The 18170-nt window shown below is 54.8% G+C and overlaps 2 protein-coding genes across 3 annotated transcripts; one reads left to right on the top strand and one right to left on the bottom strand.

The window, feature by feature from the left end:
* The first annotated feature begins 1032 nt into the window (after nucleotides 1–1032).
* On the top strand, nucleotides 1033–4843 carry Tas1r3 (taste 1 receptor member 3). The gene is made up of 6 exons (XM_059255570.1): nucleotides 1033–1233; nucleotides 1349–1649; nucleotides 1732–2535; nucleotides 2663–2860; nucleotides 2966–3086; nucleotides 3272–4843. The coding sequence occupies exons 1-6, from the start codon at nucleotides 1043–1045 to the stop codon at nucleotides 4231–4233; spliced, it is 2577 nt and encodes an 858-aa protein (XP_059111553.1). The 5' UTR covers nucleotides 1033–1042; the 3' UTR covers nucleotides 4234–4843.
* Nucleotides 4844–5081: 238 nt separating this feature from the next.
* Dvl1 (dishevelled segment polarity protein 1) lies at nucleotides 5082–16947 on the bottom strand. Of its 2 annotated transcripts, none has more exons than XM_059255563.1 (15): nucleotides 16458–16947; nucleotides 10993–11062; nucleotides 10715–10836; nucleotides 10424–10527; nucleotides 10040–10178; nucleotides 9814–9907; nucleotides 9674–9743; nucleotides 9448–9587; nucleotides 9293–9369; nucleotides 9134–9201; nucleotides 8923–9000; nucleotides 8148–8279; nucleotides 7882–8049; nucleotides 7594–7800; nucleotides 5082–6371 (listed from the first exon to the last, which is right to left on the bottom strand). In XM_059255563.1, the coding sequence occupies exons 1-15, from the start codon at nucleotides 16625–16627 to the stop codon at nucleotides 5998–6000; spliced, it is 2013 nt and encodes a 670-aa protein (XP_059111546.1). In that variant the 5' UTR covers nucleotides 16628–16947; the 3' UTR covers nucleotides 5082–5997. The 2 variants fall into 2 exon arrangements, with proteins under 2 accessions (XP_059111546.1, XP_059111545.1); XM_059255562.1 differs by having other exon boundaries at nucleotides 8848–9000; nucleotides 16458–16946.
* Between the last annotated feature and the right edge of the window lie 1223 nt (nucleotides 16948–18170).

Genomic DNA, 18170 nt, shown 5'->3' with positions numbered 1-18170 from the left:
GCTGATGCAAAGGCCATGAAGGAGTGCTGCTTACTGGCTTGCTCAGCCTGCTTTTTTACAGAATCCAGGAAGGACCACCAGCCCAAGGATGGTAGGTACCCCCTACAATGAGCTGGGCCTCCCCAATCAATCACTAAGAAAATGCCCGCTGGCCAGATAATATGGAGGCATTTTCTCAAGCTTGTGACATAAACTAGCCAGAACAAGGGAAGAGGCTAAGAAGGAACTGTTGACTGCACACAGGCACACACCTGGCCCTAGCAGCTGCAGGAACCTATTTGTTTATGGCCTTTTCTCATTTTCATGGACCAGCTGTGAGCATTCTGTTGAAGGAGGTACCTGCATTCCTGCCAAAGCCAGAGTGTTTACATCAAGGATCAGCAGAATGGGCAAGGGTCTCCACAGCTTCCAGAACCCCAGCAGAAAAGCTAGGAGACCCTCAATGAGTGTGCTCCAGGATCCAGGCAGGTTGGGACACCCAGGAACTCAGCCCCAGATCTCCCTACCTCATCTGAAGGTTAGAGCCCTGGCTAGCCAGCTGTCTACTGTCACTATTGAGGGACCACCTCTGCATCCCCTGCTTATTGACAGTACTGCCTCAAATCAGAAGCCAGAAAATAAAAGATGTCTCTGTGCTTACAAGTATAGCCCTAGTGCCCCCCTTATTCCACACTCAAGGGAAACCCTGGGACCCTGAATGCTTCTCCATCTTCTTTACAGTCTGCCAGGCTGCTCTAGAAATGAAGGTTGCTGAGGGGCTTGGGCATAGATAGGTGACAACACCACAGTCAGTGGTCACAGTTGGCTTGCTGGGTCTCTCTTGGACAGAGAGCATATTAATGGTATAAAGATGAGTCCAGTATACACAAACCATCAGGTCTGAGTTATTGAGCATATCACCGGAGCCCCATGGGGCTTGGCAGCCAAGCACAGCAGTTTTGCTAAACAAATTCTCTGCTCCCTCCCCCTGGACTCACCAGTATATCTGGAGCTCCAGCCCAGTACATCCACCTACTCTCTCTGCTGGAAGCTTATACCTACCATGCCAAGCCTGGCTGTTCTGAGCCTCAGCCTGGCTGCTCTCCTGGGCCTTGGGATGGGAGCCTCCTTGTGCCTGTCACAGCAATTCAAGGCACAAGGGGACTACATACTGGGTGGGCTATTTCCCCTGGGCTCAACTGAGCAGGACACTCTCTACCAGAGAACACGACCCAATGGCATCCTGTGCACCAGGTATGGAGGCTAGTAGCTGGAGTGGGGGTGGGATTGAAGCTTGGCAGCCTTGGGTCTGCAGTACTCCCAAGCTGAAGATGAGGTGGTCACCACCTGCAATTCCATATGGCCTCAGGTTCTCACCCCTTGGTCTGTTCCTGGTCATGGCTATGAAGATGGCTGTGGAGGAGATCAACAATGGATCTGCCTTGCTCCCTGGGCTGCGCCTGGGCTATGACTTATTTGACACATGCTCAGAGCCGGTGGTCACCATGAAGCCCAGTCTCATGTTCCTGGCAAAGGTGGGCAGTCAAAGCATTGCTGCCTACTGCAACTACACACAGTACCAGCCCCGTGTGCTGGCTGTCATTGGGCCCCACTCATCAGAGCTTGCCCTAATTACAGGCAAGTTCTTCAGCTTCTTCCTCATGCCACAGGTGAGCCCACCTCCTTTGTGTTCCCTCAACCAATTGTGCCTGTTGAGCTCTCATATCAGGAGGTGCTTCTTGATCACCACAGGTCAGCTATAGCGCCACCATGGATCGGCTAAGTGACCGGGAAACATTTCCATCCTTCTTCCGCACAGTGCCCAGTGACCGGGTGCAGCTGGAGGCTGTTGTGGCTCTGTTGCAGAATTTCAGCTGGAACTGGGTAGCTGCCCTAGGTAGTGATGATGACTATGGCCGGGAAGGTCTGAGCATCTTTTCTGGCCTGGCCAATGCACGAGGTATCTGCATTGCACATGAGGGCCTGGTGCCACTGCATGGCACCAGTAGCCAACAGCTTGGCAAGGTGGTGGACGTGTTACACCAAGTGAACCAAAGCAAAGTGCAAGTGGTGGTGCTGTTTGCCTCCTCCCGTGCTGTCTACTCCCTTTTTAACTATAGCATCCATCATGGCCTCTCACCCAAGGTATGGGTGGCTAGTGAATCCTGGCTGACCTCTGACCTGGTCATGACACTACCCAATGTTGCCCGTGTAGGCACTGTGCTTGGGTTTCTGCAGCGAGGTGCCCTGCTGCCTGAATTCTCCCATTATGTGGAGACCCGCCTTGCCCTGGCTGCTGACCCAACATTCTGTGCCTCACTGAATGCTGAGTTGGACCTGGAAGAACAAGTGATGGGGCAACGCTGTCCACAGTGTGACAACATCATGCTGCAGAATCTGTCATCTGGACTGATGCAGAACCTATCAGCTGGGCAGTTGCACCACCAGATTTTTGCAACCTATGCAGCTGTGTACAGTGTGGCCCAGGCTCTTCACAACACCCTACAGTGCAATGTCTCAAGTTGCCCCACAGCAGAGCCTGTTCAATCCTGGCAGGTAAGGGTAGGGTTTTTGCTTGGGTGTATGCCTGCTCATTTAGGAATACTGAACTACCAGGCAGAAATAAATCTTGTCTTGACTGGAGAGGATCATGGGTTAGCCTTACCCCGACTCCACCCCACAGCTCCTGGAGAACATGTACAACATGAGTTTCCATGCTCGAGACTTGACACTGCAGTTTGATGCTAAAGGGAATGTAGACATGGAGTATGACCTGAAGATGTGGGTGTGGCACAGCTCTACACCTGCATTACATACTGTGGGCACTTTCAACGGCACTCTTCAGCTGCAGCACTCCAAGATGTACTGGCCAGGGAACCAGGTAAGGACAAGATAGGCAAAAGCCAGTAGGTACAGGCTTGGGATTGCCTGTGGGTCTTGGGCCAGTTCTAGCCAAGGGGAGCCTAACCCAAGGCTTCATGTCCAGGTGCCAGTGTCCCAGTGCTCCAGGCAGTGCAAAGATGGCCAGGTGCGCAGAGTAAAGGGCTTCCATTCCTGCTGCTATGACTGTGTGGACTGCAAGGCAGGCAGCTACCGGAAGCATCCAGGTGAACCACCTTCCCTAGACAGTCTGCAGAGCTGGGTTGGGGGCAGAAGCATACAAGCCTGGCAAGTGCCCCTCTCCCAAGGCTAATGCTGAGGCAAGAGCATGGGGAGGGGAGCTGGGCTGGGAAATTCTGTCTCCCATCACCAGCACCCCCCCCCACATTGCTTTTTCTTTCTTTTACTACAGATGATTTCACCTGTACTCCATGTAACCATGACCAGTGGTCCCCAGAGAAAAGCACAAGCTGCTTGCCTCGCAGGCCTAAGTTCCTGGCCTGGGGAGAACCAGCTGTGCTCTCACTACTCCTGCTGCTTTGCCTGGTGCTAGGCCTAGCCCTGGCCTCCCTGGGGCTCTTTGTCCATCACTGGGACAGCCCTCTTGTTCAGGCCTCAGGTGGGTCACTGTTCTGCTTTGGCCTGGTCTGCCTAGGCCTCTTCTGCCTCAGTGTCCTTCTGTTCCCAGGACGGCCAAGCTCTGCCAGCTGCCTTGCTCAACAGCCATTGGCTCACCTTCCTCTCACAGGCTGCCTGAGCACACTCTTCCTGCAAGCAGCTGAAATCTTCGTGGAGTCTGAGTTGCCACTGAGCTGGGCAAACTGGCTATGTAGCTGCCTTCGGGGATCCTGGGCTTGGCTGGTGGTCCTGCTGGCCATTCTTGTGGAGGTAGCACTATGCGCCTGGTACTTGACAGCTTTCCCACCAGAGGTGGTGACAGACTGGTGGGTGCTGCCCACAGAAGTACTGGAGCACTGCCGCATGCGTTCCTGGGTCAGCCTAGGCTTGGTACACATCACCAATGCAACGCTGGCCTTCCTCTGCTTCCTGGGCACTTTCCTAGTACAGAGCCAGCCCGGTCGCTACAACCGTGCCCGTGGTCTCACCTTTGCCATGCTAGCTTATTTCATCACCTGGGTCTCTTTTGTGCCCCTCCTGGCCAATGTACATGTGGCTTATCAGCCAGCTGTGCAGATGGGTGCCATTCTACTCTGTGCCCTGGGCATTCTGGCCACCTTCCACCTGCCCAAGTGCTATGTGCTTCTGTGGCTGCCAAAGCTCAACACTCAGGAGTTCTTCCTGGGAGGGAGCCCCAAGGAAGCAGCAGATGGGAACAACAGTGGGGGAGGGGTGGTAACAACACACAATGAGTGACCCCTGACCCACTGATTAGTGATCCCTAACCCTAGTAGAGTCCTTCCAAGTCAACAACCCCCAGACTTGAGACTTGAGACACTTAACTATAGACTGACTCCAAGTTATCCACTGACCTTAGCTCCACAGTGACCCCCAGGCCTATAATGTGCAAAATGGATCCTATGATCCCACCTATCCTTCAAAGGCAAGATCATCCTTGATCCTTTTATGCCCTACCTAAGGGCTTTCCAGGTGACTGGAATCCATTATCTTAGAAAGTGGACCACAAAGTGTTCTTTGGGACTCCATAGTCATATCTTGAATTCAAGAATGCCCTAGGCAGACCCTGGGAGAGCAGACGGTACTACTTGGCTGAACATGCCCAGACTGGGCCCTCAGCACCCTGACCAGGCATCCCAGAAATAAAAGGCTGGGCATATGCATGTACTGGGACAAAGTAAGAAAGCTAGCAGGCAGAGGGCACTCAAGAGGTAGGCAACATCCAGCCTCCTTCTCCCTTCCTGGCCCAGCCCTAGCCTATAGGAGAGAACCAAGTCACTGCTAGCACCTTGGACAGAGCATAAGCAAGGGTAAGGGTCAGCACCATAGCCAGCACCCCCCCCCCCACACACACACACACACACACACCCAGGACCCCTAGAGTCAGCTCCTAGTACCAAGGACAGAAAAGTCGCCTACAAGACCCCTGTTACTGGCCAGCACCAAGGACAGAGCCACATGACTAAGTGGACAAGAGTATCTTCCAATTCCAGGCAGGATCAGACCTGGGTCAGTTCTGGGCTGGCCCCCACACCTGAATCCAGAAGCAGCTTAGCTGGAGAAAAGAGAAACAGGTCACACATCAGTCCCATAAAATTAAACGCTTTTTAGTGTTTAAAATAGCATTTACACAGAAGCAGCATTTACACAGAAGCAGCTCTATTTGAACTACCCAGTTGCTCAGACTTTGACACAGTATCTACAGTGCAGATGTGTGGGGCTGCCATGCCAGGATGGCATGGCACATGCTGGTGGGCAGCTATCAGGACAGCAATGACAGGGCAGGACCCCATCTCTGTAGCTACTGTGTGCACTATCACCCCTCCACTGAGGCTGAGACGGTATACAGGTGCCTGGCCTCTTGTCTCCAGTACTAGCCATCCTCCACATACTTTCAGTACAAACTGTGTTGTTATGTGCTGAGTACCAAGTGGGGAAAGGGACATGCACCTGCCCCCATTAGGTAACCAGCTGCCACCTTCAGAGCAGGCATGCTAGCAATAAATAAATAAGTTAGACCCCACATGGGCAGCCAGAGAGGTTTAAGGACTCTTTCTAACTCCTGAAGAACCCCACCTTGGCCTGACAGGTGAGGCCCATGAACTCAATCAGAGTCAGCCTGGGCCCCTGTGCACAGTTCTGAGAGAGTTTGGGGGTGAGGTGGGGCACAGAGCCCAAGAGTCTTCCTTGTGCTAATGGAGGTCACTTCCAAAAAAGGAACCAGAAGGTGGTCCCTGAGACTTGTGCTGAGGACCTGAAGACAGAGATGTCCCCTCACAAGACTCTACACGTACAGAACAGGCAGAGTGCCAAGCCCATCTCCTAGTAGTAGGGCTGCTGCCCTCAGCCCTTCTTCCGCAGCCTGCTCCCTCTGCCCTGGCCAAGACCCCACAGCTCATCCTATCCTGGCTAGCCACCACTAAGGCAAGCCCACAGAGATCCTGGCACAGCAGGACCACAGACTCTTGCCACAGGCAGCACTGAAAAAACACTGGTTGATGGTCACATAATGTCCACAAAGAATTCACAAGGGTTTCCCATGGCCTTTTGGAAGGACTGGCGGCTACCTGTAAGTTCTGGAGGAACAGCAGCCAGCTCCCGGACAGGTGGCCCTCCAGGTGGCCCACCCACTACTGCATAGGCCTTTGTCAGGGAGTGCAGTGGGGGGAGCCCTGGGGCAACAGCTGAGGTCTGACTTCGAGGGCTACTGCCACGACTAAGCTGGCTGACAGGACGCTCCCACCAGCCAGTGCTACCAGACCCACTTGGTGCCGTGTGATCTGATTCGCTGCCACTACCCCCAGCTCCAGCTGCCCGGCGCTCCTCTCGGCCTGGGGTCCGATGGCTGCTTCTTGTGGACCCACTGCTCTTGCTCCCTGGGAGAAGGGAAGGGACAATAGAGTCAGCACCAAACCTGGCCACTTCCAGAACTACCAGTTGCTCCCAGACAGCCAGGGCAGAACCTGGTGAGCTTGGGGGTGGTAGGGGAATGGCAGCCATGCAGATACCAGGAGCAGATGAGAGGCAAGGAGCTAGGGGCAGTTGCAGACAGGAGGGATAATGGGGGCCAGCTTGGCACCCCACACCTAACCCCAATGCTTGAACCAACGGCTGATGTTACAGCTGAGAAACTAAGATTCCAGTGAAGGCCCTGCATGCCCAGCATTCCCATTAGCCATCCTGGGTTCACCACCCAAAAATCCACTGTCCACCCAACCCAAGGGCCCTGGTCAGCTCATTTTCTTAGCTTCTGTCCTGAAAGTGGTGAGAACCTGAAAACACGTGCTGGCTGGGGACATGCTGAGAGGGACACAGGGGGACCTGGCTTACCGGCCCGAGGGTCCACTCTGCTAGTCCTTCAGTCTAAGGCTTGCTCAGCACAAAGCAAGGGATAGCATAAGTCACACACCAGTCCAGTGCTCACCAAAGGCCAACTAGGACTACTGTGGGCCAAACTGAGCTTGGGTGCATGCAAGGGCCTGTCCAAGGTCAATAGTCACTCAACAGCTTCCCCTTGGGCATTGCCACCCTGTGGCCCAACCTATCCTTTCTCCCATCTTATGTCCTCAAAGTTGACTGTCTTGAGTCTTTCTCCAGACCCTGCAGCATGGCTGCTATGCCCCACTCTGCCTAAGACCTCTGCTTCAGCCCATCTCCTCTTCAGGACACCCACCCTCCAAGATCTTCAATATCCCTAAGATATACTCTAATGGCACTGTTTGCTGTTCTAGTCTGGCACTCTGTTGGGCTACAAGTACCATAATTGATAAAGCCCAACCTCTTAGCTTAGGACCTAGACAGTAACCCTAGTTGATGCCCTCTGCTATTCTCACCTTCATTCTTGCCACATCATCTCCTGGCCTCTTGCCTCTGCCACCTGGAACACCAGGCCTGTTCCTATCAGGCAGTCTTCCTATTCCCAAAGGCCTCTACCCACAGGACCAAAGTGAGTCCTCACATCAGCCCCCTCCCTGCCCCACACTGACTCTTAAAGTGGGACCCACCAGGACCCGAACACACAGCAGGAGCACAGAGGACAGCAGCAGGCCAGGCAGAGCCAGGGAATAGGAGTGGGGGAGGGGTTGGCATGACTCTCACCTTCACTCTGCTGACTCCCAGCACTGCCACTGCCATAGCTGAAGCCAGGGTCCTGGTAAGCAGGTGGGAAGCAGGGCGGGGGTCCTGGGTACTGGTAGGGGTAGCCTTGACCCAAGGGCCAGGGTACAGATGGGTGGGGCAGTGGGGCCAGTGTGTCCTGATCTGAGGCTCCACTGGAGCCACTGTTGAGGTTCAGGGATGCAAGGTCTGGCAGGAAGGGAGGGGATGGGTAAGTTAGGGCAAATGGATGAGCCCCACAAGAACCCCCACCCAATGACCCCTACTCACTACTGCACAGGTCCCCAAAGACATAGTAGCATTGCTCAGAGAAGGTGATCTTGTTGACTGTGTGCCGCAAGAAGCCGTGCTTCAGCATACTGCTGGCATACTTCCTCGCCTCCCTTCGCTCTTTGAAGCCCTCCACGTGTGTGTACAGCCAGTCCACCACATCTGCCCCTGGCCACAGGCCCATGAAAGTCAGGGTAGCTGAGCCCTGGGAAGCTACACCAGAATGAAGAACAAACTGGGCCCTTCCCACACAGCCAAGGACTCACCAATGACAGCATTGGCAATGGTGATCTTAAGCCACATGCGGTCCCGGATCTCCAGTCCTGAGTCTGGCAACTGCATGACCCGGACAATGGCGCTCATGTCACTCTTCACAGTCAGTGGTGCCTCCTCAAGCTCTGCAAGGCACAGTTCTCTGAGCCCAGGCAAGCAACCAACATGCAGGGACTAAGTTCTGGGCTATCTGAAGCTGGGAGCCCAGGCTCACAGCATGGACCTCCATGGAGTTGGGAGCAGATGACAGGATCAAACCTCTATCTCCCACCCTTGGGAGGTATCTTTCATCAAAATCCTGAGCTGAAACTGGGATATTCTCCCCAGCCCCACAGTCCAAGTACATACAGGCAAGCCAGTCCCTTTCCCTCCCCCATGGACACCTCCCTGGAGAGCTCAAGCTGTTAGTTATGTTAAGCAGCAGGAAAGCAAAGCAGAGGCTACCATGTCCTCCCAATCCTCAACACAGGCTTGACAGAACCCTTCAGTGTATCCAGATGGCCAGTATGGCTCGGCTATCAGAGATGTGTACATGTATCTTTGTGTACACATTTGTGAAAGTGTTGGAGACAGGCACATCATATGTGATGGATCCCAAGAACAGCTCTGGTGAGCACCAAGGCTAAAAGCTGGGGCGGACCCTTGTCCTTCAGCCTCAGTTTCCTGCTGGGGCTCTTGTAAGCTACCACTTACGTGGGGCGCCAGGCACTGAGCTGGTTAGTGAGGAAGAGCTGGTGCGTGTGATGGCACTGGAGCAGGGACTCGTACCATAGCGGGGCAGAGCACCCGTCAGCGCTGCTGTGTGGGACAGCCAGGCGGCCGGGTCGATGGGTCGCACTGGGTCAGCTGGACAGTTACCACATGGCAACAGATGACAGGTAATAGAAAGTAGGAGGACAGCACAGAGGCAAAGAAGAAAGACCCTTCAGACTGGGCCTAGGAGCCCTACCCTACCCCACCCCTCCATGGGGTCACTCACCCCTGGGGATGGTGAAGTAGCTCCGAGGGGTTGGGTCCCAGCACTTGGCTACTGTGAGGCTGATGGGCCTGTAGAGTTCAGCAAATCACATGGGTGAGGCCTACACAACCCCTCCTATCCTATACCCTTCCCATCCCCCCACATGGATTCCCCCCTCACCCCGTTTGGGATACGATCTCCCGAAGCACCCGCACAGCGTCATCGTTGCTCATGTTCTCAAAGTTGACGTCATTTACCTATGGGGTTTGTGGGGTCAGGACTGGTGGTGGGATGGGGGTGCCATCTTGTCCCCATAGTCCCCACATGGCTCCCACCTGCAGCAGCATGTCGCCTGGCTCAATGCGGCCATCAGCAGCCACAGCCCCGCCCTTCATGATGGATCCAATGTAGATGCCGCCATCACCCCGGTCGTTGCTCTGGCCCACGATGCTGATGCCCAGGAAGTGGTGCCTCTCTGCAGGAGGGGCCATGAGCAGGCCCCAAAGGCTCCTAGGCTTGTACCTACCCCCACCAAGCACCCACCAGCCCATAAGGCCTCACCCATGTTGAGAGTGACGGTGATGATGTTCAGGGACATGGTGGAGTCGGTGATGCTGCTGAAGGAGGATGCCTGTGGAGGGACCCAATGAGGGGTTGTGTGGCACCATTCAGAGCAGATACCCCACCCACCTGCTGCCTACCCGGTCTGTCTGCCTCAAGCGCTGCTTTCGCCGACGACATTTGTGCTTGCGAATTAGCCGAGAGGAGGTGCTCTGCTCTGTAGAGCTGCTCAGCCTGGAGCAGGAGACCAGAGGCAGGAACAAGAAGCCAGATGTCAGATAAGCACAGAGCACAAATATGTATAGCCAGCCAGCACTCATAAGCATGAATCTCCAGCACACACAGACATATGCACATGCCACCTACCGGCTTGTGTTGTCCTCCTCATCTGAGTCAATAAAGCTGCTAGATTCAAGCTCACTGCTCAGTACAGTGGATGCACTGTCTGGAGGCAGTCCCAGGTCCCGTCGCCGGTCCCCCCTCAGGTGCCCATTGGTCCGGGCAGCTGTAGGGACAGTAGGGTAGGAGCTGATTGTGGGACTTCAGCAGTCACAGAATGAAGATGGCCTGTGCACTTCAAGCTTATGCAGTGACTCTGAGGTCACAGGAGGTAGAAGTACCAAGTTGGGACCTCTACCCAAGGATCACTGATTGAAAGAACGTGTGGAGTATTTGCAAGGGCTTGGAGTATACCAAAGGGATACCAAGGGGAGTCTGGGATCCAGATCTGGGCAGGCACAGCCATAGTACCCTCATCACGGTTTCGACGTCGGGCTCGCTCCCGCCGGTGACTGACCATGGACTCTGTGCCTGTCTCATTGTCCATTCCATCACGGCTACTGGCAACATTTGGACTGCACAGACGAGAAGTAGATAGAATTGGGCAGACCAGTTTGCTGGCAGCCAGTATCTCAAATGCTTCTTAGTTCCCATCCCACCAGACAGGACCCCAGTGCTAGAAGGTGCCTCCCACCCACTGTAGGCCCTCCTCTGTGGTCAGCTGCACTCTTCCCAGGTCTCTGCCCCTGCCAGGGGCCTTACTGGAAGGAGGGGGGCCTGGAGTCCCCAATGCCGCCTGTCCTCTCAAGGGGTGGGGGCAGGTCCGTGTGGCTGTCAGTGCCCTGAGACCCTGCATCCGAGTGAGCGCCCTCAGCCAGGACCAGCTGTGGAGGGAGAATGAGGCCTTGGATGCCCATCTGCTCCAAGACCACCCCCACAGACACCCAGGGCAGATGACAGCCACTGCCCTACCTTTGTCCAATTACCTCTCCCAGGAAGACCCACCTGCATCATTCTGGTAGGGCCACCCATAGACTCACCCAGGAAACCACTCGGCCATTGAAGCAGGGCAACTTGGCATTGTCATCGAAGATCTCCTCCTTCACCACCCTGTGGGCAAACAAGGCCCTGAGGTCACCTTACCTTGGTCCACCAAGGACACTAAGAGACATATCCCACCCTTGGACCTAGCAATGGGGTACCGGCCAGGCCACAGATGTTATCACTGAGGGTTTACCTAACACATTCACTTCTTAGGAACTCTGCGGCTTTCCACTGGCCTCAGGCCCCTGACCCTCAGCACCAGGGTAGAAAAATGTAGAGGGTTCATGGAACGGCAGCCTAGGACTCCTGTTCACTTCCAGAGTCAGCCTCTAGCCCTAGATAAGGCTAAGGGTTTCTGGGAAAGACACTAATTCCTCAGCTTCCTTAGCACCAGGATTTACCTCAGACCTGTCTCTAGCTATATATGCCTGTGAACCCAACAGCTGCCTCACCAAAACATATGACACTTGAGGCTCCTATGGGGTACTTCCTTATTTTGAGGAGTAGCTCTACCCATTCAGGTGCCTGGGACAGCCTATGGCCCACTGGCTCCTGTGCTCATCTTCCCAGCACACACTCTCTGTACCTTTCTGGAGCACTCATAAGCCCTAGTCAATATGATATGCATCTCATGGTGCTCCATGCCCTTGGAACCCTAAAGTTCCCCAGCCCAGAGCAGGGCCTAGACCACAGCAAGGTACAAGGATTACCAACCCCTTGTATAGATGTGAGAGAGCCAGAAGGATATCAGTTTCTGCTGCCCTTAAAGCCATCTGCCCAACTAGAAAGACACAGTGGACCTCATGCACAAGATCAGTCCCAACTCTAAGAGGGAATGGTTGGTTTCTACCTGAGGACCTAGAAGGGCATTCAGGGAAAGAACTAATCAGGCCCTGGCTGTATCTGACCACACCCACCCCTGCTTGTCTTAATGCTGCTTCCCTGGTCAGATGGGTTAAAAAGACCCAAGCTCACCTAAGCAGGATACAAAGGGTTAGGGAATGAGAACTGGGAAGGAAGCCAGAAAGCCTGGGGTCAGTGTTCAAAAGGCATGGACAGCAGCCAGGACAGGTCAGAAGGGGCAGCTGTGAAGGAGCAAGCCTCCACCTATCTCCTCAGGCCCTAGATTCCCCACCCCCTCACCCTCATCCCAGTACTCAGCTCCACCTAGCATAGTGGGATTTTCCACACCCAAAACTTGAATTCAATGGAGCTGGGAAAACAGACTGGTCCTAGAAGTGCACCTGGCAGGAAACAGGCTTGTGGCTTAATGGGCCCAATTCCAGGGGCAGGGCCACCTCTGCCTACTGCTCCAGAACACTGGGCAGCAGTAGATTTCAGGAAGCCCTAGCAGAGCAACATCCCATCCTATCTAAGGAATAAGGCCCTTGTCCACCCATTTGCTTGGGTAGAGACCCAGGGCTGAGGTGGCGGCAGGAGCAGGGCAGCCTGAAGGTATATCCCAACCACTTTTCTGATCTCACCACTGCTTCCATGTGCCAGGAGGGAGGGCCCTGAACCAATGAAGCAGGAACAATCACTTCTCAGAACCCCAAATATCTGCTGTCCCCAATCACAAATCACAGCTCTGTGGAGCCTGGGCCAAGTCAGCCACAAGAAAGGCTGTCATCACAGAATACCTGGGGCTGCCTAGGATGGGGTGAAGTTTCTCTTGAGGATGACAGGGCTCTGCCTGTGGCAGATGGTAGACCAGGGCCTGCAAAAAGCCAGCTATCTCTGAGTAAACCTAACAGCAAGAGAAACCCAGACAGGAATCCTCACCTTAGCCCCCAACCTCAGCCCCAAGTGGACTCACGAACAGCCTTTCCCTTGCCACACCCAAGATCCAACCCTCTCTGACTCACCCATGGAGAGACATATGAGTAACTCCTAGCACCCACAACAGGGCCTGCCTGGATCCCCAGCAGGCACTGTGTCCCATCCAGAGCAGCTAGAGCCTACTCAGCAAGAGATATGGCCAATTTGAGGTCTTTGTGACTTCCAACCCTAACAAGACACCCTTCTCCTTAGCCTTCCCAGCCTGAGCAACCCAAGTTCTGCTTTCTAAACCTAGGTGTCAGGGCAAGAATGAAGGCCAGGTGGCCAGAACAGTAATGAGAGGATGGCACTTGCCCCAGACCCCAGAGATAACCCTGGCCCTTCCCCACCCTTGGCTAGGCAAGAGGTAAACATCACAATGCCCATGGCAGAGACAGAAATGGGCACCACAGGTATGTAATGCTGCGCACAGCTATGGTCTAGCCTCCTGGGCACTCTATAACAAAACGGAATAAAGCACAGCCAGACCTCTGCACCACCCTGAGTTCTGTGTGCCTAGCCTCTCAGGAGGAAAGCTGACCTCAGTGTGTCTTCACTGACTCTCTGCAAAGCTACTCAGGGCAACCCTGTGGGCATTTTGTCCCAACCTCAAAATTCCTAGAGAGACCTTTATGACCACTGGGCTCTGCCTGTTACCCCAGTGATCTACTCCAAGGAGGAATTTGCTCTAAGGTAGGATCTTTGGAGTCCAGCACAGTTTGGCCAAAAAGGACCCAGGGTTCTTGGAGGTCACAGTAACACAGAGACATATGCTAACAACCCATCCCATGCGGCACTGAGCCCCAGAACATGGAGTCCCTCCTCACAGCTCAGGGAATGTATTATAGTTACCTAGACTCTCGCAATAAATACTAGGGAAGCACATGGAACACAGAGAGTCTAAATCAATGACCCCAGGCAGCCCTACCATCGGGCAAAGGGAGCCCTCAGAACATTTGTGAATAGGCAGAGGATCCCAGAGCCCATGGGTTTCCAGCCCTTACCCTTGCCTACCTCTCTCCAGCTCAAGTACCTCTATCTCAGAGATTGAAAGGCTGGGGCAACTGTCAGGCAGATGAGCTCAGTATTATATCAGGTAAGGAGCAGCAATACACTCCTAGTAGCAGGGATCAAATGTACTCACTCCACTACCATAGACTAGACCCTCCATTGTCACCAGATCAAGCCATCAGACACTTGCCTGGGGCCCACCAGAAGCCTAGACACCTTGTTACTAAGTCTTGGGGGTCTAGGGTCAGAACACAAGCTGCACATAAGTGGGCATGGAACAAAAACCTTTACCTTATTGGCTAGAGATACATGCTGGGAACTGAGCCCAGCCCAGGGCAGACTCTGCTCCTTACAAAGTAGCCAACTCTGGTTTGGAGTGGGGCAGGAAACCTAGACTCACTAGGATACTCCTCACAGACTCTATTCTGAGGCCACTTGCCCAGCTTAGCCCACCTTGCTGAGCTTCCCTCTCCCAACATTAAGCTACTTTATCCTGGTATCCTTGGAGCTGTGTAGGTGGAACTCAGGCAAGGAAATGAGGGATGCAGTTACGTGGTGGGAGGGGCTGCTTTTCCAGGCTCCCAAGGCCACTGTGCCATCAGAGTACCAGGTCACGGTCAGGGTGAGGCCTACTGACGTGTTGCTTATGTCTTTCTGTGTCATCCTAGCTCAGACTCTCTTAGATGCTCTGCCGCCTAGTTCTTCTACACACCTAGGACACCTAACTTGTACCTCTGAGCTCTCTGCTAGCTCCATACCTCAAGCCCCAGCCATTCCCAACCCACCCAAAGGGACTACTGCTGCTTCAATACCCAGATCTACCAGCCCATCTCCTTAGTCAGGGCACCTGCAGGTCCTCTTGCACACAAACACAGTTTAGTGGGGACCCATGTGAGCTGATGCTAGGTTCCTACTCTTAGCCTACCCTACCCAACATGGATATCAAAGCAGAGGGGGGCTGAAGAGATGGCTCAGCAGTTAAGAGCACTGACTATTCTTCCAGAGGTCCTGAGTTCAATTCCCAGCAACCACATGGTGGCTCACAACCATCCATAATGAGATCTGGTTCCTTCTTCTGGCCTGCAGGCAAACATGCAGGCAGAATACTGTACACATAATAAATCAAAGCAGAGGGACAGGTACCCTCAGCAGATACCCATAATATATAGTAGAAAGCAGTCTAGGTCTGGGTCTGCTCCTCACCACTCATACCCTAGGGGTACAAGTTTGTGAGGACATTTGTGACTTTGGTGATTTTTAGCTAAAATAGTAAATTTAATCCAGAGATGCCCTGTCCCTGACAGCAGATACCACAGAGGTGGCCCCGCCAAAAGAGTTGGGGAAGACCAATCTCCAGAGCACAGCCCTCCAGCCTCTAGGCAGACGGGAAGCACCAGCCTTCAAGCTGTGGAGGGACATGTTCTCCTTTGCTTTTTCCTGGTGGTTGGGGCACAGGGAATGAGTAGGCAAGAGAGTTTAGTTGTCCAAACCAGATTCAGCCCTGCCTAAATGTCCAGTGTCAGAGAGAGATCCAAGCTTGACCTGACCCATGGGCTACCCAAGGACCCTGCAACCATGGAATCCAGGAAATAGTCTCAATGTCAAAGCCCTGAGATGCAGCCACACAAGGACGCCAAGCACACCTGCTCCACCCACAGGGCCTGAGTATGCCCCCGCCTCGAGCACTGCCAAGCCATGGACTCAGGTTTCTGTGGCTATGCCCTGTCAGACCTCTGTTGCACTGCCAGTCCCTGGCTCCCTGACCCAGAGGCCCTGAACAGCCACCACAGCAGTGCAGCTAGGAAACACACTACCTTAGAATCTGGCTCAAGTCAGAAGATAACCTGAGCACATCCCAGGAATGCAAATGCTGTGTGGTTCAGAAAGGACAGAGGCACAGGAGCCAGGAACCAAGAGGGCAGGCTATATTGAGTGAAGCTTCTTAGTCTCCAGTGACCCTTGACCTGCCTTGCCACAGGGACTCTACAAGTAGTTTGTCTTCAGGCTTCAGAAACTTTCCTAAGCTCCAGAAAACAGATGAGTGCCTATGACCCACCCATTCCATACTACCCCATCTCAACTGGAAGATCCAGTGGGTGCTGGGAGCCACAAATCTCCAACCCTTCCCCTTGATCCCAGCCCCCATAAACTGCACATCCTCCAGGGCAGCCATGAGCCCCGGGTTTCCACCCATAGAAAAGGAATGCAACAGGCCCTGTGCTTGACCAGAGAAGGGGGGGGGTGGCTTTGAGGGTGGCCTTCCAACACCCAGCCTGGGCCAGCTGGGCACAGGGGCACCACCGGACGGCGGTCAGGAAGCCTGGGCCCTCGCCTGTCCATCAAACAGAACTCTCTGGCCTACCTAGAGGGTAGTCAAGGACTCGGATCCCTAGCTTGCCACAGACAGGTGAGTATATACACCAAGGATCACCAAGGCGCAGAGGCTCAACCTACACCTGCTGTAGATGCGCGGCAGGGTTGCCGGCGCCGGGGGCGCTCTCTGACGTCCCCAAACCCGAAAGCCCTGCCCGTGCAGACAGGTGCCAGCTCGTGCCCGTGCAGAGACCCGGCAGCCACCGCACACGCGCGGGAAAGGGCCAGCACTCCCGCCCAGGCCGCGCGGCCCACTGACCCGAAGTCCTGGTCCATAGACTTGAAGAAGAATTTGTAGGCGTGCACCGGCCGGTTGCTGAGCACGTTCTTGAAGTCCGCCAGGGTGACGCGCTCGGGAGCTACCGGCAGCTTGACCAGGTACGGCGTCTCCTCCTCGTCCATGTGGTAGATGATCTTGGTCTCCGCCATGGCGCGGCAACAGCGACGCGGAACCCGCGCAGCGTCAGGGCCCGGCTCACCTCTTGGACGCGGGGCGTCCTCCCAAACCGCCGGCCCGCGCCCCGCCCGGCCGCCCCGCGGCCCCTTTGCGCGCCCGCCCCGCCCGGTCCCAGCTCGCACCCGTTCCCCGCCTGTTGCCCCGCGGCCCGCGGCCGCCCATCCACTGACAGCCCCGGAGCGGGCGCGAGGGAAGCAGCTCAGAGGGTTATTGCCGCCCACCGCCCCCTCGGGCTTTTCCAAGAACCGCCTGGTGGGGTTGAGCCCGGAGCCACCAGAGGGCGCTCCAGAGTTGGTGACGTCACTAGACGCCCGTAGCGCAGGTGGGGCGGGGCTACGCACGCGCAGGGAGGGTTCGGGGTTGGATTAGGCATGCACACAAGCTGGGCAACCGGAATGGGACCGGGCGGGTTCCCGAAGCCTAGCGGCTAGTTAGGTCTCTCTGTGAGTAGCGTGGGGCGGGGCTCTGAGTTCCCCTAGGCAGGAGCCAAAAGCCTTACCCTGCGCTCGCCTAGATTCCCAATAGGCAGGAATCCGTGCGGCGTCTAGGTCGGGGGTTTGTGGGCAAATGGGCACGCTCGGCCTCAGAAAGGCAAGAGGGATCCTGAAGAGATTGAGCCCTTTGAGCCAATAAAATCTGCCATGGAGTAGAGGAGCACCGTAGGGCTGGGCCAGTCCAGTTCTCCGACCCAATGCCAGTGCCCGGAATCTGGAGGCACTGACTACTCTGGGGTGCTTCGGGCGCTCCCCAAGAATTTAAAGATACCTATGTCTAGCCCAAGACAGCGAGAGCCTTACTGCGCCCCACGCTAATCCTGAGCTCAGTTCTTATGCCCACTGCCTTGTCGCATCGGATCTCCCAAGAAACTCAAATGAGTGAATACGAGTGGTGATGCAGGTGTGCGTACAGGTGTCCAGGCAAGGTCCAAGCTGCGACTGAAGCCAGAGGGATTTTGCCTTGGACATTGTAGATCAAAACAGCCAGGTGTCACTGGGTGGTGGTGGCTCATGCGCTTAATCCCAGCACGCGGGAGGCAGAGCCAGGCAGATCTCTGTGAGTTCGAGGCCAGCCTGGTCTACAGAGTGAGATCCAGGACAGGCACCAAAACTACACGGAGAAACCCTGTCTCAAAAAACCAAAACCAAAATAAAAAGCCAGATGTCATCCCCAGGCCAAAGAAGACCAGGATGCCCCTTAACCTTAGAGTTGACCCAGTAGCCTTGCTAGGCTAAAGGCCTCCCCTACTCCAGGATGGCACAAGGCCCTTTGCTGGCCAGTAATAAGAGTAGGGTAATGCATAAGATACTGGTCAGTGATAGAGACAAGGGGTGCCTATTGTGACCTAGAACCATCCCCAGACACTATGCCAGCACAAGGAAAGATCCCACCACTGCCTGGAGGACCCAGAAGTTAGACAGAAGGCATTGAATGTATACTAGAGGCCAGTGAAGTCAGCCTAAGCAGAGTTCTTCCCTTTAATCCCTTACTCCCAAAAGAGGCCTGCTATCCTGGGAA

The sequence above is a fragment of the Peromyscus eremicus genome, chromosome 2 (assembly GCF_949786415.1).
Source record: "Peromyscus eremicus chromosome 2, PerEre_H2_v1, whole genome shotgun sequence".
NCBI classification, from domain to species: domain Eukaryota; kingdom Metazoa; phylum Chordata; class Mammalia; order Rodentia; family Cricetidae; genus Peromyscus; species Peromyscus eremicus.
Note: the sequence above shows the minus strand (reverse complement) of the source record. Positions and strands in the feature narration are given on the sequence as shown.